This window comes from Leucoraja erinacea, chromosome 22 (genome assembly GCF_028641065.1).
Source record: "Leucoraja erinacea ecotype New England chromosome 22, Leri_hhj_1, whole genome shotgun sequence".
Lineage (NCBI taxonomy): Eukaryota > Metazoa > Chordata > Chondrichthyes > Rajiformes > Rajidae > Leucoraja > Leucoraja erinaceus.
This window is the reverse complement of record NC_073398.1, coordinates 21,235,349-21,260,410: the sequence shown is the minus strand read 5'-3', so window position 1 is coordinate 21,260,410 and position 25,062 is coordinate 21,235,349. Positions and strand designations below refer to the sequence as shown.

The following is a 25,062-nucleotide window of genomic DNA, read 5'->3' as shown; positions in this document are numbered from 1 at the left end:
AACTGACGATCATCTCACCCATTTCTTTCAGTATGGCAAGCAAGATATCCAGAATCTGGCTCGGCACTTCTGGATTCTACCTGCATTCCTGACACAGTCAAAATCCATATGGAAAAAAAATTACTTGCAGTGTTGTCATTAGTATCAGAATCAGAATCAGACTTTATTCACCAAGTATGTATTGCAACATAGAAAGAATTTCATTGCCAGGTCAGTCATCCAATTAAAAGCAACAAATCACTCAAAAACACATTTTAACATGAACCTCCACCACAGTGACTCCTACACATTCCTCACTGTGATGGAAGGCGAAATAAAGTTCAAGTCCTTCCTTTTGTTCTTCCTCGGTTGGCTTCCTTGAGCCTTCCATTGACAGGATGGTCTTGTCTCCCATAGCCAGCGGCATTAGGGCCCTCCGCATCGAGGCGATCTGCCCGCATCGGGGGAATGTCAGCTCCCCCATGTCGGGCGATCGAACCTCGCGTCGGGACTGGTCGAGCCTTCCGCGGCGTTGGAGCTCCCGAGTAGCTTCTCCCGAGACTGCGAGCCCTAGATGGTAAGTTCATGGTGGTCGCGGTGGGAGCGATCCCAGGCAAGGGATCCGCGCCCTGCAGTGGGGCTCACGACTGTCCGAGGCCTCCAGCTCCAGCGATGGTAGGCCGCAGAGCCCAGAGAATGTGATCCGAAAAATAGTCACAACTCCAGCAAAGTAAGAACTCGAAAAAAGTTTCCCCCCCGATCCCCTCCCCCACATAAAACATACCGAAGAACATTCAAACAAAGTTTTAATGCACTAACAAATAACAAAAAGAAAGAAAAAAACAAACAGACTGCTGGCAGGGCTGCCATCTCCCCAGCGCCCCTGGTGGTCTTTAGTAGTAATGGACAGTTAATGCATCTGCTGATGAAACAATAACTTTGAAATAATTGGCTTCCTCTGACCCGAGTCAAGTCAAGCCAAAAGTATTGAAGTTTGCATGCAATCACAGAAACTTTAATGCAAAGGTTTACAAAGTTTTGTCATAGATTTGACTGTAAAACATCAGTTATTTTTCAAAAAAATGATCCCCTTAAATATCGAGACCACATTTCCTTTGTTTAGGTGTTGAATTTCTAAATCTTACACAAGATTACACTTCAGTCTGGCATTTGCAGCCCTGATGATCTCTGAACCAACAAGCAATACTTTTTCTTTACGTCTGCTGCATTAAAATAAGTGGAACAAATGTGGAACGCAGAAACCTTCAGTGAACAGACAAAAGCATGGTGTCTGATTCTGGATCAATGCTTCCAAAAATCCTGCCCTGAAAAGTTCATCTCACTTTTATTTGGAAAAGGAAACTATATGTTTTTTTCAGTAGGTGAGACGGAGCCTAAACATTAGAGGTGTACTGACCATTTTGTTCAGTAAAACTATTTCATTTTAAAAAGTTCAATGACCCGTTTCCATTTAAATACAGGTCCTGTACGTCAATCAATGTAAAATCTTCATTCTATGCTTGACCTAATTACTGAATCATTAAACATTTAGAAAACTAATTTTTATGAACCCCCTGAGAATTATACACTTTAATTGGCCACACTATTTGAGGAAATCGGAGATTCCATAATATCTATGGTGCGGCATCACATAGAATTGTTACGTGTCAAACTGCACTCAAAATGTTACCATCTTCCTAATTTGTGATACCTATCAAAGGACAATCTATCCAGAACACTGAATGGTCAGGCTTTGATCTTCTGATTGCAAGAGGCAAAACGAAGGAATTGCTAATAACTTCAATGAACATATGGGATTTGTTGCAACAAAAAGTGGAAGTTATTTCACTGGTCAGTATCATAAAATGAATTTCCACCAATAAATAAACTTATGTCAATCTAGGTCCATTAGTTGACACATTGACTTCACACTGGGCCAGTTTTAAACAAAGCTGTTGACGTGCGTAGTTTTTGCTGCACTGTCTTACTTTGGCCTATTTTTTATAATTCTAGTACTGACAAGGACCTGCTGCATTCAACATGACATTCATGTTTCAATGGCACTAAAATGATACAAGTATAATACAATTTAAAGAAAAAAATGGCATGCACACTATATCCAGTTGTGGTTCAGACATATGGTATATCACAAATTAATTAATCAATCAATTAATTAATTAGATGGTCTCTGTGCCAATATATGAATTCTCCAAAAGAAATCCAACCATGAACTTATAAGTGCATATTATAAGTGCATATGACAACAAATAGAGTCATACATCATGGAATCAGGCTCTTCAGCCCAACGTGCCCACAGCAATTAAAATGTCCCATCTCCACTAGTCCCATCTACCTGCATCTGGACCATATCTTTCTAAACCTTTCCTATCCATATCCCTGTCCAAATATATTTTAAATGGTGTAATATTACCTGCCTCAACTATCTCTTCTGGCAGCTCGTTCCATAATCCCACCGCCCCTTGTGTGAAACAGTTGCCCTTCAGATTCCTAATAAATCTTTCCCCCCTCACTTTAAGCTTTTGTCCTCTGGTCCTTGATTCCCCAACTCTGGATAGACTGTACATTTACCCTAGCTATTCAACTTAAGATCTTAGGCACCACAATCTTGGACACCATGAGGATCTTATCCTCCTGCTCTTCAATAAATAGTCCTAGCCTACTCAACCTCTCCTTGTAGTTCAGGCCCTCAAGTCCTGGTAACATCCTCATAAATCCCTGCACCCTTTCCAGCTTATTGATTATTATCCTTTCATAAAAGACTAGTTCTTTATACTTCAGCGTGTAGATGCAGCAGGAAGCATTGCACATTCACTCAGTGCAGGGTTTTAATGATCAGAACCAACTACCACAGCAAATCTAGAAACACTTCATGTCTGTTACCTGCAGATGCAAGAGTATTCCTAATTAATTTTTTGATAATGCTAGCCATTTTATATAATGCTAGTTTCATGTTTGGCGACACTAGGAATTGGAAATGTTGCAATCCTGAGCAAAAGACAAAGTGCTGGCAGAACTCAGCTGGTCAGGCAGCATCGGTGGAGGAAATGGATAGGCAATGTTTTGGGTTGGGACTTATTAGGCTCTTACTGAAGAAGAATCTCAACCCCAGACGTAGCCTGTCCACTCCCTCGACGTAGTTGCTGACGCACTGAGTTCCTTCAGCACTTTGCCTTTTGCACAAGTTTCATGTTTGGTTTTCCCTAACTGAACTTAACTTTGCCTGTGTGTAAATGTAATGTAATTATGTGAAGCACTTTGGGGTCAATGCAAGTTGACTAAAAATGTGCTATATAAATAAGATTATTATTATTATTAAAATTATGCACCACTTTGATTGAATGATTTTCCACCAATAAATATGGAGGCAAGACTTTATCCTATCACATGAATAAAGGCACTGCCTTGCCTTGTCTTCTGCACATTTTTCACAACGGATATCCAAAAATGCTGCAAAAGTAGCAAATATAAGATTAAAAGTTGATGAACGTGCACATTAGCAACAAAATTGGCAAACAATGGAGATCCAGCCAGTAACTTACACAGTGGTCTGAGAATCCATTATGAAAAATACAAAAATGTTGAATGTTATTTATGGTTTTAATGTATTATTTCATAATTTATGGCAATTATCACATTCATTTTCAGGATCTATACCTTACTGGCAAAACCAGCATTCATTGGCAAATTAGGAAAACAAATATTCAGATAAAGTAATTTAAAATAAACCATATGAACTAAATAGATTGACTCGCTATTACAATTTTTTAAAACTACAATTCTGGACACAGAATCAAAATGGAATATTGTAAACATGCCAACTGCAATTTATGATTTTACTGCAAGCTAGAAAAATGTTTTCACTCAAGGCCTGTATTTTCAAACAACTCAAAAGATGAGTACAATAAAGTAGGAACATAGGACAAAAGCCCTTACAATATCAAGAAAATTGCATTAAAATAAATTCCAGAATGAATTTAAATTTATTTCCTCTGAAAATAATCAAAACGCACAAAGTTTAGGAGAGATGAGTAAAAGGATAGACTTTGGTTGCCATTTGAGATTTAAATTAAGGATTAAAATAGTCTATGCTTTTCAGTGTAGTAATACAAAGCAAACAGAAGTGCTATTTGTAATTTGGGCATGACTAACAAGTGAAGTGATTCCATTTTAACAGGAAGTCTGGCTTTCGTACAAATATTTATTCATTGGGTTGTTTTCCCTTCCATGGAAGTGCATGAGTTTCACTCAGCTGCAGCATGATTAAAATCAATTCATTATCAACAAAACAACAATGGCCCTGACTTGTCAGCATGACTGCAGCACCAACAGGGCAGGTGACTGGAAGCAAGCCCATTGAAATTCAGCACCGCCGTTATTATGCTCCCACACAAACCCTCTCTCTTTTTCTCTCCTGAAGTTGCTGAATCTAAAGGGCCTGTCCCACTGCGGGGACCAAACTCGCGAGTTTAGAACAGTTTGCCCTCGATTCATACTCGCAGCATGGTCGACACGAGGTCCTACGAGGTCTTTGTAATGCCCCTGTCCCACTTAGGAAACCTGAACGGAAACCTCTGGAGACCCTGCGCCCCAGCCAAGGTTTCCGTGAGGTTCCCAGAGGTTTTTGTCACTCTCCCTAATGGTCAAAAGTGGTTTCCGCATAGTCGAGGCTTCTTCTATGTTCCTGCAATTATTTTTAAAAAAACAAAGCCAGCCTCGACTGAAAATAGGTTGCCGTTTGGTCAAAGCCCGTGTAGTGGGGTTGCTATTTACTTACAGGCAGTCAAAGGCAATCTCCTTCGCTGAACGGCCATATTGATTGGCTCATTGTAGTTTTCAGGACCTAGAAGTTCCGCCAGAGGTAAAATGCCCGCCAACTTTATTAAACTTCGTAAAACTGTCTCCACTCCATCTCCCCCCCCCTTCTCTCCGCTTCTCTCCCTCCCTCCCGCGCTCTCCAAAGGACTTACGTGCTCTATGGCAGCCGTTTACTTTCCTCTACATCACGCAGACAGCGCTCCTCCGCTGTCTGTGGCCCCCACCTTCGGTGTGTGTGTGTGTGTGTGTGTGTGTGTGTGTGTGTGTGTGTGTGTGTGTGTGTGTGTGTGTGTGTGTGGTCGGTAGCAAAGATCCTGTAGGGGGCGCAAGATCACCAGAGGTTTTCGTTCAGGTTTCGTAAGTGGGACAGGGGCATAATGCCCCTGTCCCACTTAGGTAACCTGAACGGAAACCTCTGGAGACTTTGTGCCTCACCCAAGGTTTCCGTGCGGTTCCCGGAGGTTTTTGTCAGTCTCCCTAATGGTCGAAAGTGGTTTCCACTTCTTCTATCTTCTGGCGATTATTTAAAAAAATTCAAAAACCGGCCCCGACTAAAAATAGGTTGCAGTTTTAAAAATCGGTAATTTTTTAGTCAAAGCCGGTTGCGACGCTAGTTGAAGGTGGTTGCCGGAGGTTGCAGCTCTTACCTTCCACTACCCGCAACCTCCGGCAACCACCTGCAACCTCCGGCAACCACCTGCAACTAGCATCACAACCGGCTTTGACTAAAAAATTACTGATTTTTAAAACGGCAACCTATTTTTAGTCGCGGCAAGTTTTGAATTTTTTGAAATAATCGCCGGAACATAGAAGAAGCGGAAACCACTTTCGGCCATTATGGAGACCGACAAAAAACCTCCGGGAACCGCATGGAAACCTTGGGTGGGGTGCAAAGTCCCCAGAGGTTTCCATTCAGGTTTCCTAAGTTGGACAGGGATTAGAACTCTCCTTCATGCTCGAGAGTAGTCCCCGCGTACTTGAGGCCACCATGGAAAAAAATCGATATATTTTTGTAGATTGGCTATTGCATCATAGCCAATCAGAATACTTATTAGTAATTAACCCCACCTAGTGCATGTTTATAGTGCTAAAAACTCGTTTATTACATTTCGTAGATGCAGCAGCCTGGACGTATAATGTACTGCATATCCGACACCGAGGTGTCTATTAAAGATGCTTATACCTTTACCCGTGTACGAGAGGTAATTACATTTTTACTTGTAGATTTAGTTGAGGTAGGTCATAGGTAATCGAAGGCAATAGAAGGTAATCAAAGGTAGTCGAAGGTAATAGCTCGTTAAGAAAAAAAAAGGTCATGTTAAATGCCCATTAAACTTTAATAAATGTTGTTTGGCTTCTTAAAAGTGTCTCCACTCGTCCACCCCTCTCCCCCCCCCCCCCCCAAAGGACTTACCGTAACTGTGCCAGCCGTCTTTTACCTTCCTGTTCATCGCGGGTGTGAATTTCAGACAGCGCGCCCCTGCTTTCCCTGGCCCCTGCCTTTGCTCTGTGTGTGTGTGTGTGTGTGTGCGTGCGTGTGCGTGCGTGTGTGTATGCGCAGACGGTCCATCCGGCTCACGGTTTCATTGCTGACGGTCAAGGTTTTTCAGGCGAGTGCCCTCGAGCTTGAAGGTGGAAGACAGTCGCTGAAAAGTGGCGTTAGTGGGACTGGCCCTTAACTCAGCTCTCACGCTCATTCTTTTAAAGAATTTTGCTTTAATATTACCATAGAGATTAAAAGTACAAAATGTATCGGAAGCAAGACACAAAATGCTGGAGTAACTCAGCGGGACAGGCAGCATCTCTGGAGAGAAGGAATGAGTGACATTGTGTCTCAACCCAGAAACATTTCAAATGCTTCCCTGCTCCTCCCCGTTTCTGTAATCGCTTTGAACCTCTGTATATATTGCAATATGCACCGTGTGGTTTTTGATTTCAATAATGCTCTTGTAGGGAACACTGGGACACTTTTGCTACATGACAGGTACTCCAAGAATACAAGTTGTCATATATAAAGCTGCTATAATATGTGGCAGGAGCGGCTTAGGATTTGAATAATTGTTGTAATTGGACTAATTGCGGAATGTACTTAAAACATTTTTTTGTACTTTTATGATAGACGCAAAATGCTGGAGTAACTCAGCGGGACAAGCAGCATCTCTGGAGAGAAGGAATGGGTGACATTTAGGGTCGAGACCCTTCTTCAGACTGATGTCAGGGAACTAGGCGGTAGAGATGAAATGTAGTCTGAGACAGTGAGACTGGCAGGAGAACTGGGAAGAGGGAGGGGATGGAGAGAGTGGGAAAGTAAGGTCTACTTGAAGTTCAAACCACTGGGGTGTAAGCTGCCCAAGTGAAATATGAGGTACTGTTCCGCCAATTTGCACTGGGGCACATCTAAATATGAGGTGCTATCTCTGTCATGGTATAGCCGGCAGAGTTTTGGGTGACCTCAGTTTCATGAAGTGGAAAGTGGGCTGGGCTGGCAAGTGTGGGTTGAAACTTTAAGGAAACAAATCTGCGCGAGATGGTTTCAAGAGCTGAAAGGGTGTTAGAATCAGGCAAAGACACAGAGGTGGAAACTGGTGCTCTCAATGATGCCACAATCTGAAGCTCATATTAGAGTCAGATATAGCGCCAAAGTTGGCATCAGGCCAGTTCAGTGTCAGAGAGTTGGTAGAGTGCAGATGTCCTCCAGTAGCTTTGGTATCCTCCATCTATGATTAGACACAGCTCACAATGATCACAGCTGGCCAAAATAGACTGCCACAAACTAAATGTTCCCCAACAGCAGTTTTGGAACAATAGCTAGTCCACTAAATTTACTTTGTAACTCTCTACCTTCTCTGAAAGTTTAGTTTGTAGTGTGAACTGAATGTGTAACTCCATCTGCATGTGGAATACTGGGCAGTGAATTACATAAATCGAACACACATTTCGGCAGTGATCTTGCAATTACCCTGCCATTGCGGTTTCCAACAATGAGCAGTGGTTAGAAGTATTTAAAACAGAATAGTCGAGCTCCTCTCTAGCTTGAATATATTGTAAATATGTTCAGAAGTTACAGTAGCAGAATTAGGCCATTCTTTCCACCGTCTACTCTGCCATTCAATCATGGCTGATTTATCCGCCACTCTCAACCCCATTTTCCAGCCTTCTCCCCATAACCCCTTACACCCTCACTAATCAAGAATCTGTCCATCTCTGCCTGAAAAATGTCAATTGACGTGGCCTCCACAGCGGTCTGTAACAATTAATTCCATGGATCCACCACCCTCTGACAAAAGAAGTTCCTCCTCATCACCTTCTAAAGGTACGTCTTCGCAGTTTCACAAATCACAGTACAGAACCTGCTTTACACTTGGAAGTCACAGTTTGCATGGCCAACACCTGACTGCCGAAACGCTGAATATTCTGCACCGTCATGGGAACAGATGATCAGGCAAAGGAAAAGATTCAGGATGCACTCAGAGACTTTTTGGAAAAGTGCATTATCACTCCTAACTCCTGGGACTCTGGTGCAGGACCACTGAAAGCGGAGGACCATTTAGCACAGGGTTGAGAACCTCAAGGTGGTGTTTTGGGAGCACACAGTGGATACCTGGAGTGCACCATCTCACTAACAACGCATCCACCAGCTCTGTCGCCCACCTCCTGCACTGTCTGTGAGGAACTCTGCAGCTCCCCTCTCATCAGCCTGTTCAGAATCAACAAAATAGGAGTGGAAGACGGGTCCCAACCAAACGAGTCACCTAACCTTGTTCTCCAGAGACGCTGCCTGAACCACTGAGTTACTCCAACACTTTGTGTCCTTTAAGAGTGGAAGCAATCATCCTCAATCATGAGTGCATGGCCTGAGACAGTGGATGTTCATATACATATCATACAATTCAGTACAATTACAGATTTGTGCAATACTTTTTCAGAGCTTGGGGCAGTGGGGAATACTTGGCTTTGGGGACTGGGCAGTGATCCATGCATGGACATGGTTATGCTGGCTACCTGACTATGACAGAGCATGGGCTTATTTAACATGCGCCTGTCCTGAGCGACAGGACTATATCATATTGTTTACAGTGTACTATGTTTACATATTCTGTTGTGCTGCAGCAAATAAGAACTTCATTGTTCTATCTGGGAGGATGACAAAAAAAAACACTCTTGTCTCTTGACTCACTTGAGTACAGATGGGTGTGAAAAGATTTGTGATGCGAATCCAAAAATGAATACATAAAATAACCTTAGTAGTGTCCGTTCTCCAAGTGATCTGAATGGGTTTCCTCTGGGATCTCCAGTTTCTTTCCACATCTCAGAGACCTACAGGTTTATAGGTTAATTGGCTTGGTATAATTTTAAATTGGCCCAGTATGTGTAGGATAGCGTTAGTGTGCGGGGATCGCTGGCCAGCATGGACTCAGTGGGCCGAAGGGCCTGTATCCACCAGGTGACTCCAGCAATGGCTGCCTCACCAACAGCCTGCCCCGTTCTTCTTCGTTGTTTTTTTAGTACGTGTTAAATCTATGTTTTACTGTTCATTAGCTTGTTTTATGTGGGGGGGGGGGGAAGGGGGTGGGGTAAATTGGGGAAAACTTTTTCTAATCTCTTACCTCAACGGAGATGCAATTTTTCTCCATATCATATCTCCGTCCGCACTGCGGCCTAACATCGAGGAGTTGGCAGCCTTTGCTGGAGACCGACGGACTTAAACATTGCAGAACTCGCGATCCCTTTGCCAGGGATCGACCTCTGAGCTCTACCATGGGAACCTGCGGACTTTAACATCACGGAGCTCGCGTTCTCTGATCAGAGACCGACTTTGGGAACTCCAAGCCACAGGAGATTTGACCACCCCGACGCAGGACATTCGACCACCGGCTGCGAGAGCTTCGATCACCCCGACGGTCATATCACAGTGAGGAATGTGGGAAATGAGAGGATGGATGTTTATGTTAACTTACGTAGTTGAGTGCAAGAACGGAACTCACTATCAAAACATGGAGGGGACGGGTGGACACAATTTTTTTTGGCGGCCGCGCACGCATGCGCACACTCACGAGTCTTCGTAGGCTCAATCCAGCGCTAAATACAGCTTAACTACCTGTCTCACCGGGTTAACTACAGCCCTGTCTGGACTGACGGGATACCAGCGCTGCTTCTCCGCGCTGGCCATATTTCCCACAAGCCCAGGCAGGTGAACCTGGCGGGGATGTCGCCCACCTCTCAAAACATGGGGGGGACGTGTCCCCTCTGGCCCCCCCGGGTTTTCTGCCCCTGGTTGTGTGTCTTGTTTCTATTTTAGTATGGCTGTATGGTAATTCGCTTAATTGGTACACGTGACAATAAAAGACCTTTAAAATCTTTGTATCTCTAAACTAAACTAAATGTTATTTATGTAAAGAACTATAATCCCTAGTCAGCATGAATGCAGCAACCATAATACATTCAGAAGAGAGATTTTTGTCAGACATCATTAATTTTGCAACAGGGAACAACCCCATCACTGCACCATTAACACAGGATTAGCTGTGACCAGGACAGTCCTTTTGGACACACAGTCTCATGCCTTCAATAGGCCGTGTGCTCTGACTTACACCCGGCTGTCTGCATCGTGCATCTATAACTCAGGCTGCTGATGTCACAGTGGTTGTGTGGTGGTGAGTGCAGCCAGCAGGCATGTTGACCAGCGGTGAGCAACACACGCACTCTGCCAGTAGCCTTGAGCAGTGACAGGGATAACAGCAGCTCTTACATCTGTGTACCAGATCATCGCCACTCACCCATCAGAAACCCCTTCAGTCACCAAACAGCAGCTGTTACAACCATCCACTCTGTAAATCTCCAGCAACGTGCTCTCACAAAGCCAGGAAAAAGTTAAAGAAAAACACCACCAGCACGGACACGGGCTTCTCCATTTAAAACCAGCAAAGGCCACTAGCGCTTTCAAAGAATGTTGTCTGTTGATTGCTTTATATGAAAGATTAATGTAAAGCACAGGTATTAGAGTAAAATTGCCATCTGGTGAAATGAATTACATAAAGCAGGCCAGCAAGACAAGTCTCGTGCCTGCACATCTTCTCATGGTACATCTTTGCAATTCCAGGAGCCGGCCATTTCAAGCTGTCACCTGCTGGCTACATTGATTAATTCTGACCCTGAATCACACTCTGGTTGTAAAACCCAAAGCAACCCAATCCATCTCGCGCACAATCAGACTGACACCAACTAACTGACATCGGTTCAATTACACCAGCACCGACAGAACCGGCTTTCAAACAGGTCCACCAGCTAAAAATGTTTTAGAATAACTCCGATTTCTAGCTCCTGGATAAATATCAAGTTGAAATGAACTCCAATGCAGCGAACCCTTGCAAAAATTATTTGATAACTGGTAGTAATTACGTTATGTAATCAAAACAGTATGGATGTTGCAACTAAACTAAAATTAAAATAGAAATTGTTGGGAAACACCCAGCAGGTCCGTCAGCATCTGTGCAAAGAGAAAGGGTTAACAATTGAGTCAATTCTGATGAAGGGACTCTGTCTTGATGCAGATGCTGAAATCCTGAGCAAAACACAAAGCGCTGCAGGAACTCAGCAGGTCAGGCAGCATCTGAGGAGGGTATAGACAGACAATGTTTTTGGGTCGGGACCCTTCTTCAGACTGACTGGAGCCAAAGAGCAAAATATTAAAAAGAGAGGTGGGGGAATGACAAAGCTTGGCAAGTGATAGATAGATAGATGCAGGCAAGGGAGGGGATCGGTTAACGGGCAGTTGGGGAGAGGAAGTGAGAAAGGCGTGAGGTGAAAAGAAGACAAAGGGGTGTAAGATAAGGGATGAGAAGAGGAGCAAAAGATAAAGCCAATCAGAGGGATATAGGTGGAAAGGTACAGGAAGGAGGGGAATAGGGGATAAAAGGGAAATGGGGTCTCAGTGTTGGGGAATAAGTGTATGGAGGAGAGGAAAGCAGCAGGATGAGTGAGATGAGACAAGGTGTGTGTGGTGGGAATGCGAAAGAGAGGGGAGGGTATTGATTGAAATTGGAGAATTTAACACCAAATTCAGTCACCTTGCCCCTTCTTTGTACACTTATCTCCCATCCCCGAATCCCCTACTCTCCCCCCCCTTCCTCTCCACCCTGTCCCCTTAAACACATATACCTCCCTGCGGATTTACATTCCACTCCTCCTCTTCTTTCCTTATCTGACTCATTTTTATCTCCTTTAGTTTTTGTCAATTATTCCAACAACCACCCCCCTCATGTGTATCCACCTATCACTTGTCAGCCTTTGTCCCCCTCATTTCCAGCTTTCTCCTCCTACTCCTATCAGTCTAAAGAATGGACCCGACTCCAAATATAGTTCAACCATTTCCCTTCACAGATGCTGCCTGACCTGCTGAGTTCCTCTAACACTTCGTATCCTGAAACCTTAAAGGGCATGTCCCACTTACGCGTCCTTGGCACGCAAATTACGTGACCTCGTCGTCACCTGAGGCGCACGGGCATCGTGTGGCCGCGCGGGGCCTGTCCCACTGAGAAGCGCGGAGGGGTATGTAGCTGTGCGCAGCATCGTGCGGGGCTCCAAAATCTTTGTAGCGAAGGAAACTTTTGCGCGCCAACAGCTTGTCTCGCAACTGACAGCCAAAGTGGGACAGGCCCAAGACCCTGGCGTGACGCAACGTCTCACCTCCAACAGCAGCAGAAGCAGGCAAACGATCGCCAAACTCGGCCTGGGACTCACGGCCGTTGCGGTCCGAATCCGCCCCCACTTCTACTCCCAGTGTGGGGCCAAGAAAATTGAAGTTAGACACAAAATGCAGGAGTAACTCAGCGGGACTGGCAGCATCTCTGGAGAGAAGCAATGGGTGATGTTTCGGGTCAAGACCCTTCTTTCAGACTGAAGAAGGGTCTCGGGCTCGAGCTCAACATTACAAGTTTAGTGTGAAGAATGGTCTCGACCCGAAACATCACCCATTCCTTCTCTCCAGAGATGCTGCCTGTCCCGCTGAGTTACTCCAGCTTTTTATGTCTATCTTCAGTGTAAACCAGCATCTGCAGTTACTTCCAACAAAATGACATCAAAGTTGGCCTGACCCCAATTCAGAATTTTAGCTTGTGGGCCCGCACTGTCTTTATCCTCAAGTTATTTTAAAGCTAATAGAACAGTAGTCGCTGGTCCCAAAAGACTTGCCCATGGATACTTCAGTCACTTACCCTTCCCAGATGAAGCTTTGTCCTTTCCCTTGTAGGGCACTGTACATAATGCCAAAGGAAACTTCCCTTCACATATTTGACAAATTCCACTACATCTAAGTTCTTGGCACTCTGACAGTCCCAGTCTATATTGGGAAAAATAAAATCCCCCACTAGGACAACCTTGTTGATCTTGCAGCTGCCAGCAATCTACTGGCATTTTTGTTCTTCTAATTGCCGTTGACTGTTTGGCAGCCTACAGTACACTCTCAACAAAGTGATCATTCCCTTTTTACTTCTCAGCTCCACCCATATAGCCTCCTTGGAGTAAGCTAGAGTAAAAGTCTTTAAGCCTTTCTCCAACAGAAGGAGAAGGGGTGAGAAAGACAAGTTACATCTGTGCTTTCAGTCAGGGTGAAAAGCACTCAGCTCCTGCTTAAAACCCATTAATACCATAAGTAGCACAAGTAGCATAAATTGCCACTCTCCCTCAGAACACCAACTGCACGGAGTGCGTGCTAATGGAAAATATTCATCAACCTCCATCTGGTTTTTCATTGAGCCTGTCAATTAGTGTTGAGGTCTGGACATTTTCCTGAAGTGAATAACTACCTCTCCATGCTTGCTGGGTGCATCTAAACTAATTTCACTTAGAGCTCTTGCAACCGAGGGAAGAGCCTTTCATCTAGTCTGGTTCAAGAAGCTGCATAATCCACGTATCATGATGGAATCCCAGCACTGCAGCAGGTTGAACTTTAAAACATTAAAAGTCTCCAGTGCTGGGCTGGTGTGAGGAACGTGTTATGTGGAGATCAGATACGACTGCACAGGAAAGGGAAAATCATCTTAAGGAAAATAAAACCCTGACGTTTGGAACTATCTAAAAAAAATAATTAAACCAATGTCACCCCAGCGGTATGAATATTGAGGAATTAGAAGAGGTTAGAGTAGGTAAGGGGAGTGGAAAATGGTCTTGACCCGAAATGTCACCCATTCCTTCTCTCTAGGGATGCTCTCTGTCCCGCTAAGTTACTCCAGCATTGTGGTTCTATCTTCGGTATGAATATTGACTTCTCTAACTGTAAGTAACCCTTGCTTTGCCTCTCACTCTCTATCGCTCCCCCTTTCCCAGTTCACCAACCAGTCTGACTGTCCCCTCACTACATTGAATCTGTTTGCTTCGTTGTCACCTTCTCCTAGCTAACAATGATCTATTCTACGTTGTCCTTGACCTTCATCTCTTTTGATCTCTTACACTTCCTTATCTCTGTAAGTCCCTCTCCCCTGAGGCTCTGTCTGAAGAAGGATCTCGACCTGAAACTTTCCTTCTATCCAGAGATGCTGCCTGTTCCGTTGAGCTACTCCAGCATTTTGTTGTCTCTCATTCCGGTCTTTTCTTCCTCAACCAGGGCGGCAGGGTGGCGCAGCGGTAGAGTCGCTGCCTTACAGCGCCAGAGACCCGGGTTTGATCCTGACTACGGATGCTGTCCGTACGGAGTTTGGTCGTTCTCCCTAGTAACCGTGTGGGATTTCCCCGGGAGCTCCAGTTTCTTCCCACTGCAAGGACGTACAGGTTTGTAGACTTTGATAAAATGTAAATTGTCCCTAGTGTGTGTGGGATGGTGTTAGTGTATGGGGATCACTGGTCTGCGTGGACTCGGTGGGCCAAAGGGCCTGTTTCCGTGCTGTATTTCTAAACTAAATTAAACTAAACGCAGAAGCTACAAGTTCCTAATTACAGGGCCCTTAGCAGAAAAGCAGATGTCACGGCAGTACAGGTGACTACGGAGCAATAAGAAATGCTGCAAACAGAATTACTTCACAACGGGAGTCTGTATCCACAAGGATATTTTTGTCAGCCTACTGTTACAATATTTATTAGGTATCCCACCAGTTGGACTGCACAATCACAATTTATCTTTGGTTTACTGTTGCAAGGAACGCATAGTATTTTTACAAAGTGCACCATTTCCCCACCATTTCCCTCTTAAGTTGAACGGCTATATTTACTCTGGGACATTCGCTGCGAATGTTAAATCATTCCAGCGAAGTAGGATATTTATGAATGACTACACAACTAAAATCATGGAGAGATGTTTACTGATGAAATAAACAGACATTTCAAAAATGCTTTAGGAGGTTAAAGGTTCATTTAAGAATCCCAAACATATTGTAATTCGTGGAAGTCTTGAAATCTATTACTCGCGTTCTTTTTGGATTTGCTGGAATTATTAAGGATTTTCCCCATGACGTCGAGAAAGTCCTCAGGTTTGACAACACAGAACACGAGGTTCTTGAAAGTTTACAGACATCTACCCTCTCTACCCATTTGCAATAAAAACAGAAAACATTGTAAATACTCAGCAGGTGAAGCAGCATCTGTGGAAAGAGAACCAAATTTAACATTTCAGGTCCAAGACCCTTCCATCGAAACGGAAAAGAGAACATTAAAAAAATTGTAGATTTAAGTTGCAGAGAAAGGAAGTAGAATTTATTTCCAAATAGGCACTGCCTAACCCACTGAGTATTTCCAGGATTTAGTTTTTTTTCCTCCAATCCATAATAACGTTATCATAATTCTGATAATGTCACATTTTCACATATCCACATTTTTCTTTCCGGCGGCTGTCACTCTACTCAACAACGTACCTCGGTGACTGCCAATCACCCACCCCCCCCCCCCCCCCCGGACACTTATTATTATTTATTCAAATCGTTTGCTATGTCGCTCTTCCAGGGAGATGCTAAATGCATTTCGTTGTCTCTGTACTGTACACTGACAATGACAATTAAAATTGAATCTGAATCTGAATCTGAATTTTCTCTTTTGTACCAATATCACAGGTAAAGGTTCTGATCAAGTTGATCTGACACCAACTGACAATTGGAACAAAATATCTTATGACATCATTATTTTTTGGTACTGATCCCAGAAAAAACACATTTTGTTCCAACCCCTGTTAAGACAGACACGTACAAACAATTAAAACAGATCAATAGGTTGTGTAAATAACTATTGTAAGGCAGCAAGCTGAACTGTAAATTCTGGTGATTCATTGTGAGCTTGTTATGCAAGACAGGCACACTGTGTGTAGTCAGTCAAATCGTTGATATATGGAAACCTGCCACCTTGAGTATCAGTTTCCAAGCTGAACAATTGAGCCATCCACACAAGTAAAGGTTCTGATAAGCTTGATCTGACATCCCGCATCAGCCTTCCAGCTCTTGTCTGCTTGCCTGTAGGTTTTTGAATGATGTTTGCGGTGAGAGTACTGAGTGCAATCACCAATATCAACAGAGACAAAGGGCAAATTAACATTTTGGAAGTGGTCTCTTTGTTATATTTCTGATGCAGCTCGGAGGTATGTCCTGCCTCACAAATGCTGATATGCCCGATTCACCAAACTAAACATGAGCTGCTACGTATTTCTACCAGCCTATAAATCGTGATTTAGATGTGCAGATTTTTTTTTAAATTATATTATTATAACAAAATTCAGATATTAGATTGGCACAAAATGCTGGAGTAATTCAGCAGGACAGGCAGCATCCCTGTAGAATGTGGGTAGGTGGCGAAAAAGGTTGAGATCCTTCTTCAGACTGTTAGATATATGAATACTAAATTTGGTTCACCCACAACTCAGGAATAAATCCTCGGCATCCAATAAATGTAATTTTATAGCATTTACATGGTTTCAATACTTAATATTCCCCGATGCAAGAGCACTTTGCTGTTTTACTTTGAAGGTGAATGCAAATGTCTACAACAGATAAGCAATAAAGATACTCGTGAAATGGAATTTATAAATGATTACAACCCAGCACTGACTTTCAGTATTCCATTTATACATAAAATACAAGTTTTCGAAGCAACACAGAAACCAGGCCAAAGAAATATCTAGCTCCCTTAGGCTGGACACATATTGTGCATTCATGTCACTGGTTCACATCCATGCTTCACTGCTCATTGACGGCATGGAACTGCAGCTGAAAACCCACTAGATCTGTGCAAAACTAACAGCCTTCAGCTCCATAGTGCTGTCGGTGGTTAAGGGTAATGCAGAGATGCACGTCCCAAACGTCTGAACAGCTAACTAACGATTTCCAGGTTATGCTCCGACATTAAACTCAGGCAAGTCGTCGCGAGTGGTGGTTGACCTTTGACCTCAGTAGGAGCGGCTACATTTGTTGTGCACTCTGAACTTGATTCAGGTGCACAGTTTTACTTTCTACTTGTATCTACAGAACACATCTCAGGTATCAGCTAACCAAGTCTGTTAAGGGCCTGACCCACTTTGGCAAGTTTTTTAGGTGACTAGGCTGTGGCCACATGGTAGCCGTGGTGTCGCCTGTATGGTTGTGAGTCGTCTCCTCAGTCGCCTAAAGAGTAGTAGCATCTTTCTGGTCGCCGCTGGATTTTCAACATGTTGAAAAATTTCAGAGACAGTCAGCGGCAGCGGATTCGACGCCAATGAGCATAGCTTGACTTCTCCTGAAGTAGGTGCTGTTGTAGTTGTCGCCAGGTGAACGTAAGTTGTCGCCGGTGCCGACTTCGGCTTTTTTTGTTGTTAAAGTATGAGTCTAATTTCAAATTTTATGTCGAACGGAAATCCAGTCGCTGTTTTTTCGGCGACCTGCTAAAACTATGACAGTCGCCGACAGTCGCTTAAAAATAGCCTAAGTGGGACAGGCCCTTTACACCCATATGTTTAGAAAACACTCTTTCACCCAAAGATTTGTTAAATGTAACACTTGCACACTCAGAGACCCAAATGGGGTCAAGGAAAGAGCGTTCACGTCGCGACCCTGTTTTCACCAACCTTTCCGCCACCACGCACAAGAAGCGCAAGATGCCATTGTATGCAGATGCTGAGAAGTGCGTTCAGCTCTGGCTGAACATTTTCGGATCTTGTGATATGCAGTCGATAAGAAGAGACCCAAATAGATTGTGGAAAAATACCTAAATCAACATCTAAAATTCTGAGACAAACCAGGATGGATGCCCACCAGAGCTCTTTACTGCTCTGCTTTAACATTGGAGCGGCAGGTGGTGACAATAGATAAAAGATGATGTGTATAAAGAAAAGCTCATAACTTCATAAGACATAGGAGCAGAATTAGGCCATCAGTTTATCGAGTCTGTTCCGCCATTCGAACATGGCCAATTTATTTTCCCTCTCAACCATCCTCCTCCCTTTTCCCCCATAACTTTGAACACCCTTACTAATCAAGAACCTACCAATCAATCTTTTCTTTAAAAATACCTAAAGACTTGGCCTCCATTGTCATCTGTGGTAATGAATTCCAAAGATTCATCACCCTCTGACGAAAGAGATTTGTTATCTTCTCCATTCTACAGGGAAGTCCTTTTATTCTGAGGTTGTGCCCCCTGGTCCTAGACTCCCACTACTGAAACATCCTCTCCACATTGGCCTTTCATTATTCAATAAGTGTCAATGAGATGCCCCCTCATCATTGGAAACTACAGCAAGTACAGGCCCAGTGTCATCAGACGCTCCTCACACAATAACCCAATCATCCGCAGGATAATTCTCATAAACCTCCTCTCGACCCTTTCCAATGCGATCACATCGTTTCTCAGATATGGGGCCCCAAAACTGCTCACAATACACCAAATGTGTTCTGACCAGCACCTGATGAAGCATTTACGCTGGGATATTTACACGCAGTTCCTTTGCCAAGTTAGAGTAAACTAAACTAAACCTGCTATAGAAACAATAAAGCATTCATAAGAATGGAGAAGAATAGCTGCATAGGAGAAAGGTAATTTAATGTATTTTTATTTTATTTAACTATTAAATCAATGTAATCCAATTTCATCGTTGAAAGGGCTTTCAGGCATATATAACTTTTTTTTTTAATTCAAAAATAAAGTATATTTAAATGATTTTAAACAGTTCTTGAATACTTGCGGACATTCGAGGCATTTACATATATTCGAGCTCCAAGAACTCCGAGCAGGTCACTGACTCTCAGAGCATTTAAATGGGATTTACCATCAAACAGGCCCTGCACCATTCACCATTATTCCCATGCAGATCGGAGACAGCTTCTTAGGGGTTATGTTCCTGGTAAGAGCAGGCTTAGCCTGGAAGTGACTCCAAGTGCCAAGTCATAATTCCAGGTCAACATTTTTTCCACAACTTTTGAAAAGTACACATATCGCTGTAGATATTTGTTTCACAAGAAACAAAAGAACATTCGGATCTGTACAATATTTCTTAGATCTCCAAGTGGAATTTGATACGTTGTTGAAATCACCTGCTTACATTCTTCCCATTATTTTTCGTGCATTTCGTTAGTAGCGCACGCCATGTTACGAACACTCCACCAACTGGGAACAGTTCATGGTGCCTGTAGTAAACCAAAGCCAGGATGCAGCTTGCCCTGGACTTTAACAATGGAACTCCTGTGCTCACCTTTAGGGCCTTCACTTTGTTGCTCAGCAGCTTTTCGATTTCTCTGGCTGCACTCTCGACCAAACCCTGCGCGTCATTCGATTCGATGGTGTAGTGTTGTCTGTTTCTTAAGTAAATCTGCAATAAAATGATGAGAACCATTTGTTGTAATTATCCTTTGGTTTTAGCAAGTTGCATTTATGTACAAAGGGTGAAAAAGCAGCATTGGCCATGAAGGCACCATATCTACAGAGGATGTGGCAGCTGAGAACAGTCAGATCTAACAATGATTAACCTCCTGGTTTAACCAATGTTATATGTGACTCTTTCTTCCTGCATTGCCATATATATATCCATATTTCTTTATGACACGAGGCATTTCAACCCATTGAGTCAATGTTACTGCACAGAGCAACCCTATCTCCCCATTAATGTTCCCTTATTCCATTCTCCCCACGTTCTTATAAACTCCCCCCCTGTGACACACATTCACCTGAATGAGGATAAAGGATAGCACCATCTGGAGATCCAAATGAGTTGCACTGGGGTCAAGTCAGTGTTGCATGTGAGAGTGGGTTTTGGTGAAAGTGCTAACTGCAAGTGTGCCAACCCAATGCAAGGTGCACCTTTCTGCAAAAAGCAAACACATGCACTGTGGACTCCATTTTACCATGGACACAGATGTTTCACAGCCATATTTCACCAATCCCTTGGCTTCCCATTCCCTCAACCCATGACAAAACATTAAACTCAGCTCTTAAAACACAAATTAATCGGTTTCTTGGTGAATCGCAAAATGACCCTTTGTTATCAATGGATAGATTTTGCTGATACACCTGATAGCATGGCAGGAAGATTGGGGAGGCACAAAATGCTGGAGTATCTCAGTGGGTCAGGCAGCATCTCTGGAATAGGTGATGTTTCAGGTCAAGACCCTTCTTCACACAGGGGTTTGAGAATCGGCTATCATTATTCCTACCTGTTCCAGCTGATCGACTCCACTGGCACTACGGACCAACTTCACAAGATCCTCCTTCATCTTCTCCGCCCAGGACCGAATACTGCAAGACAAAGAGATCTCTTCTTTCACTTTGGGGTTGTGGCTTTGACTGTCAACATTACAAAGACAATCTGACACCTGGTCTTCACTGAATCTCTTTGCTTGGTTTAATTGTGTTGATGGCACTCATTCGTGTACCAGCTTCTAGTACAGATGACTTTTTAAACATTTAAATCATTTGTAACATTGGTGAAGCCAATGTTTCCTCATTTAATGTCCCTTGCTTGAACTTTTCACTGAGAGGAGATTGGAGTGTTGCAGCATGTTGGATGATTTGAAGTTTTTGTGACTAAAATTGGCAGATCATGTTTGTTCAAACTTGGTCAAATGAAGTTGAAAATCCATTCAGCCATGTACTAACTGTATGGTCTGGCAGATACAAGGGGTTGCATATATTCCATACCTATATTCTTGCATGTTCATCAGCTGTTGTATTTTATTCTAGTATTTATTGTCATCAAAGTAGATTTGCAAAATGATAGGAATGCTGAACCAATCTGTCTTTCCCTATCCTTGAGATGGAAACGAAGGGAGTCTTTGATTTAGCGCGAGTGAGAAAGGGAAAAGTTTGAAACGAGTATCGAGAAGTAGAAATGAGCACACAAGGGAAAATGGATGTACTCCACCTATGACAAGTGGAGTAATTCCACAATGGTAATACCATTGACTGTCAAGGGTGTATGATTGGACTCTTTTGCTGGAAATGATTTTATCACAGCATTCACAGGGCACAGATTAATGAATCACTTAGAGTTGAGGCCTGGATCTTGACCAAGTCATGCAGCATGCAAGCAGGGAATCATTTTCTGAGGATTTGCAAGTAACATTGCACATTGTGCAATCTTCAGTGACTATTCCCACTTCTGACTTGGTGATGGACGTAAGGTCATTGACGAAGTGACTACTGGAGGCTGAGCCTAACGCACAGCAATGGACAGGGGGCTGGAGCCGTCCTTTGTACAAGTCTATGCACCTCGTGCAGTTGTGAGTCAGACCATGCGGAATCCAGAAGAAATAAGAAAGGTGTCATGTGTGATGGGCATAAGATTTTACCTTGCAAAGTGGCATGCTTTACAGCTTCTGTGTCCAAATATTTAACTCTCTGATAGGAAGATTCAAACAGAAACTTTCTGGTTAAAGCTGGCCATCAAAAATCTTCCCTTCTCCATCCAAAAATAAAATATGCAAGTTTGAGAAGGATTTAATCATAGTAATTGCTCGCAAACATCCAAAACATTCCAGGAAAATAAATGCATGGGAAGTTTTAAAACTGCCAATCTAAGAAAAAAAAAACTCAGTCCTAAAAATACAGGATGGTTCCTGAGGGAAAATCAGTTGTCCTAAATATCACAATGAACACCATTAACCAAGTGGTTTACTGCCAGACATTGTTGTAATTGAACCTAATCTATAATTAAACAAATTTCTGAGGAATCTACAAATTTATTGTCAGGACTACAGTGCAAAGTACCTTATACTTCTGACAGGATCTAAACATTACGGACAAACCCAACAAAACTACTCATTTAATTCAGTGGATGTTTATGTGCACGGTCAGAAATTAGGGCAGAACTCAGTTTGCTTGACCTGCTTCCAATGGATTTTCAGGCAATTCCCAAGTGAGTGCAGCTTCTACCTCTTCCTTACAAGGCCAGGGCTATAGATAGAAAACAAGAAACTCCACAAGTTGGGCCTACTTAAGGACCAGCTATTCAACGACCATTGCTGGCACATCTCTGCCAGGAACAGTGGGTGACTGATCAATAAAAACAGAGGCCACTGAAGGTGTCGGGTCTGGTCACAGAAAATAGGAAATTATTTTGCAAAACCATTTCAGGACATTTCCTCAGGGAGCTTTCATTAATTTTAATGTCTATTAGACATCCTAAATCTCCATTACCCAAGGAACTGAAATGACGTCTGGCCTTGCCCATCTAAGCCAAACCTCCTGGCATGCCTGGCAGCAGAGAACACCATGAGAAGCACGGTGGCGCAGGAGTAGAGTTGCTGTCTTACAGAGCCGGAGACCCTGACTACGGGTGCTGTCTGTACGGAGTTTGTGCTTTCTCCCTGTGACCGCGTGGGTTTTCTCTGGGCACTACGGTTTCCTCCCACACGCCAAAGATGTGCAGGTTTGTACGTTAATTGGCTTCTGTGAATTGTTCCTTGTGTGTTGTATAGAACTAGTTAGTGTATGAGTGATTGCTGGTCGGCACTGATGTGGTGGGCCGAAGGGCCAGTTTTCACGCTGTATCTCTAAACCAAACCAAACTAAACCTTGTATAGGATGAAACTGCAAATGCTAGTTTACACCGAAGACAGACACAAAAAGCCAGAGTAACTCAGCGGGTCAGGCAGCATCTCTGGAGAAAAGGAATAGGTGAGGTTTCAGATCGAGACCCTTCTTCAGACTGAGAGCCAGGGAAGAGGGAAACTAGAGATATGAAAAGGTACATAGAACAAATAAATTAAAAATATGCAAAAGGATAAATTAAGGCCAGCAAAACTTTCCCTGATCATTGTGAACTAAACCTTGGATCCCTTCTCTCTCCTGTGTCCCAGCTGGACCCTCACCTGTTTCTCCCCTCCCACTCTCCACCCACATTCCTTCCTCTAGCTTCACAATTCACAACTCTTCAATCCTTTTGTCCCACATCTTCTGCCTTTTCATCTCCGGCCTTCATCCAACCATCTGCCTATTGAAGCCTCCCCTCGCCTGTGTTCACCTATTTGCCAGACTTTGTCCTGTTCCTTCTCCCTTTTCCTGCTTTCTTTGCCCCCTCTCCCACACAATCAATCGTAAGAAGGGTCCCAACCCGAAATGTCACTTGTCTATGTTCTCCATTGAAACTGCCTGCCTGGATTTACTCCAGCACATTGTGTGGTTATTTTTTCCATAAACTAGTATCTGCAGTTCCTCGTTTCTATCTTGGGCTATTCTCAAATCCATGGAATTCCAAATGGCATCATTCCCGATGTACCATGGAGCTTTCGTAATGTCAGTAACCACAAGAATGTTTGCACTTCCTCCATACCAGAACCAGAAATCTTAGTTCCACAATCTCTGCGATGTTGGCTCGGGGCAACATTAGGAAACAAAAAGATGGCACCGTAAATCAGGTACGGACATTGATATTGTAATCTTGCTGACCTTTCTGCCTGCAGAATATCAACACCAAATCCACTTATTTATTGCTGTCATGAATGGAAAAAAACACAATGGAAGTGCTCCATGTGAAATGTGTATCTCACTAGACCAGTTACTCTTCAATGCACTGCGTGACAGGCCCCATCATGGACTCTGCTGGGAGCTGTTTTGTCTCTGACAAACCACACAGTAGAAGGGCCAAAAGAAAGCAACGGTCTTTACAAAAAGTGCACGCGAAGATGCTGACACCACTGCATATTTTCACTTCATGAATGAACCGGCATTTAATATTAAGCCTAAATCATGTAGGTGAGCCTGGCCTGATATAATGGACCAGCTCAGTCCTATTGTAGAGATGACTCTGCGACTGAAAATGGACCTCTCTCCTGCACACAGAAGCAAACAATTCCAACAACAGTTCAAATTCAGTTAAAGCTTTCCCTCCCATAATATGTATATATTTATTTTATTGAGGTATCAACAGCATAATCACTTCCCTGGGGGTTCTGGCAGGTGGTGGTATAGTGACTGAATGATTGTCAATCCCATTAACATCAATTGTCCCACCTTGTCAAATGCTTGCCCATCATCAAGAGTGTTATAGAGCTACACAACATGGAAACAGGCCCTTTGGTCCACTTTGTCCATGCTGTCCCTGTTCAAGTTGGCATACTGGGCTAGTCCCATTTGATTGCATTTGCTCCATAGCCCTCCAAACTTTTCCTATTCACATATCTGTCAAATATCTTTTAAAAGTCATAATTTTGTACGTTTTCATAAGTTCCTCTGACAGCTCTATCAAGATACAGGCTATAACCCCCACCCCCACGTGAAAAGGTTGCCCCCAAGGTTCCTCCTAAATAATAATAATAACTTTATTTGTACAGCCCTTTTCATACAATTGAATGCAACCCAAAGTGCTTTTCACAAAAACCAGGGTCTAGACAAAAATACAACAGTAATGAAACAGACAGTTCATAACATAAAAATCACAGATTTATATAAAAATATAAAATAAAAAAAAATTGGGAGTGCAAAAGGACAAAAAACAAAAACAGAGGTCAAATGCAGAGTCCCATATACCTATTTTTACAAAATGTTAAATGGCCAGCTCGACATAGATTACAAAACCTACACCAAACCCAAACCAATTAGGAGCAGACGAGGGCATTCGATCTAATTTGAGATACAAGCTAACAGGACAGATGTGTACAGCAATTCATTCTTCCCCCGCACAATTAAAGCATGGAATAGGCTTCATCCCACCATAGTTACCCAACCAGATGCAACTAAATTTAAGGTAGCTCTTTTTTCCCCCAAGAACCCTTCTGGCTTAAGTCCTCTCACCACCACCTCCAGTTTAAATTCCATTTGGAATATTTTGGAGGACCAGGAAACCAAGAACCAAGAACCTACTACATGAGCACA

The 25,062-nt window shown here is 43.2% G+C and overlaps 1 protein-coding gene across 8 annotated transcripts in view; it reads right to left on the bottom strand.

Annotated features, from left to right (window-relative positions):
- The window catches only part of LOC129707784 (voltage-dependent calcium channel subunit alpha-2/delta-1), a 492,487-nt gene that overhangs the window by 410,124 nt on the left and 57,301 nt on the right, over positions 1 to 25,062 (bottom strand). For all 8 annotated transcript variants that reach the window (XM_055653085.1, XM_055653086.1, XM_055653087.1 and 5 more), the window contains exons 2-3: positions 20,406 to 20,487; positions 19,448 to 19,564 (exon numbers count right to left, since the gene is read on the bottom strand). In XM_055653085.1, coding sequence (XP_055509060.1) covers positions 19,448 to 19,564; positions 20,406 to 20,487 — 199 coding nt within the window. The remainder of the gene's footprint in view (positions 1 to 19,447; positions 19,565 to 20,405; positions 20,488 to 25,062) is intronic.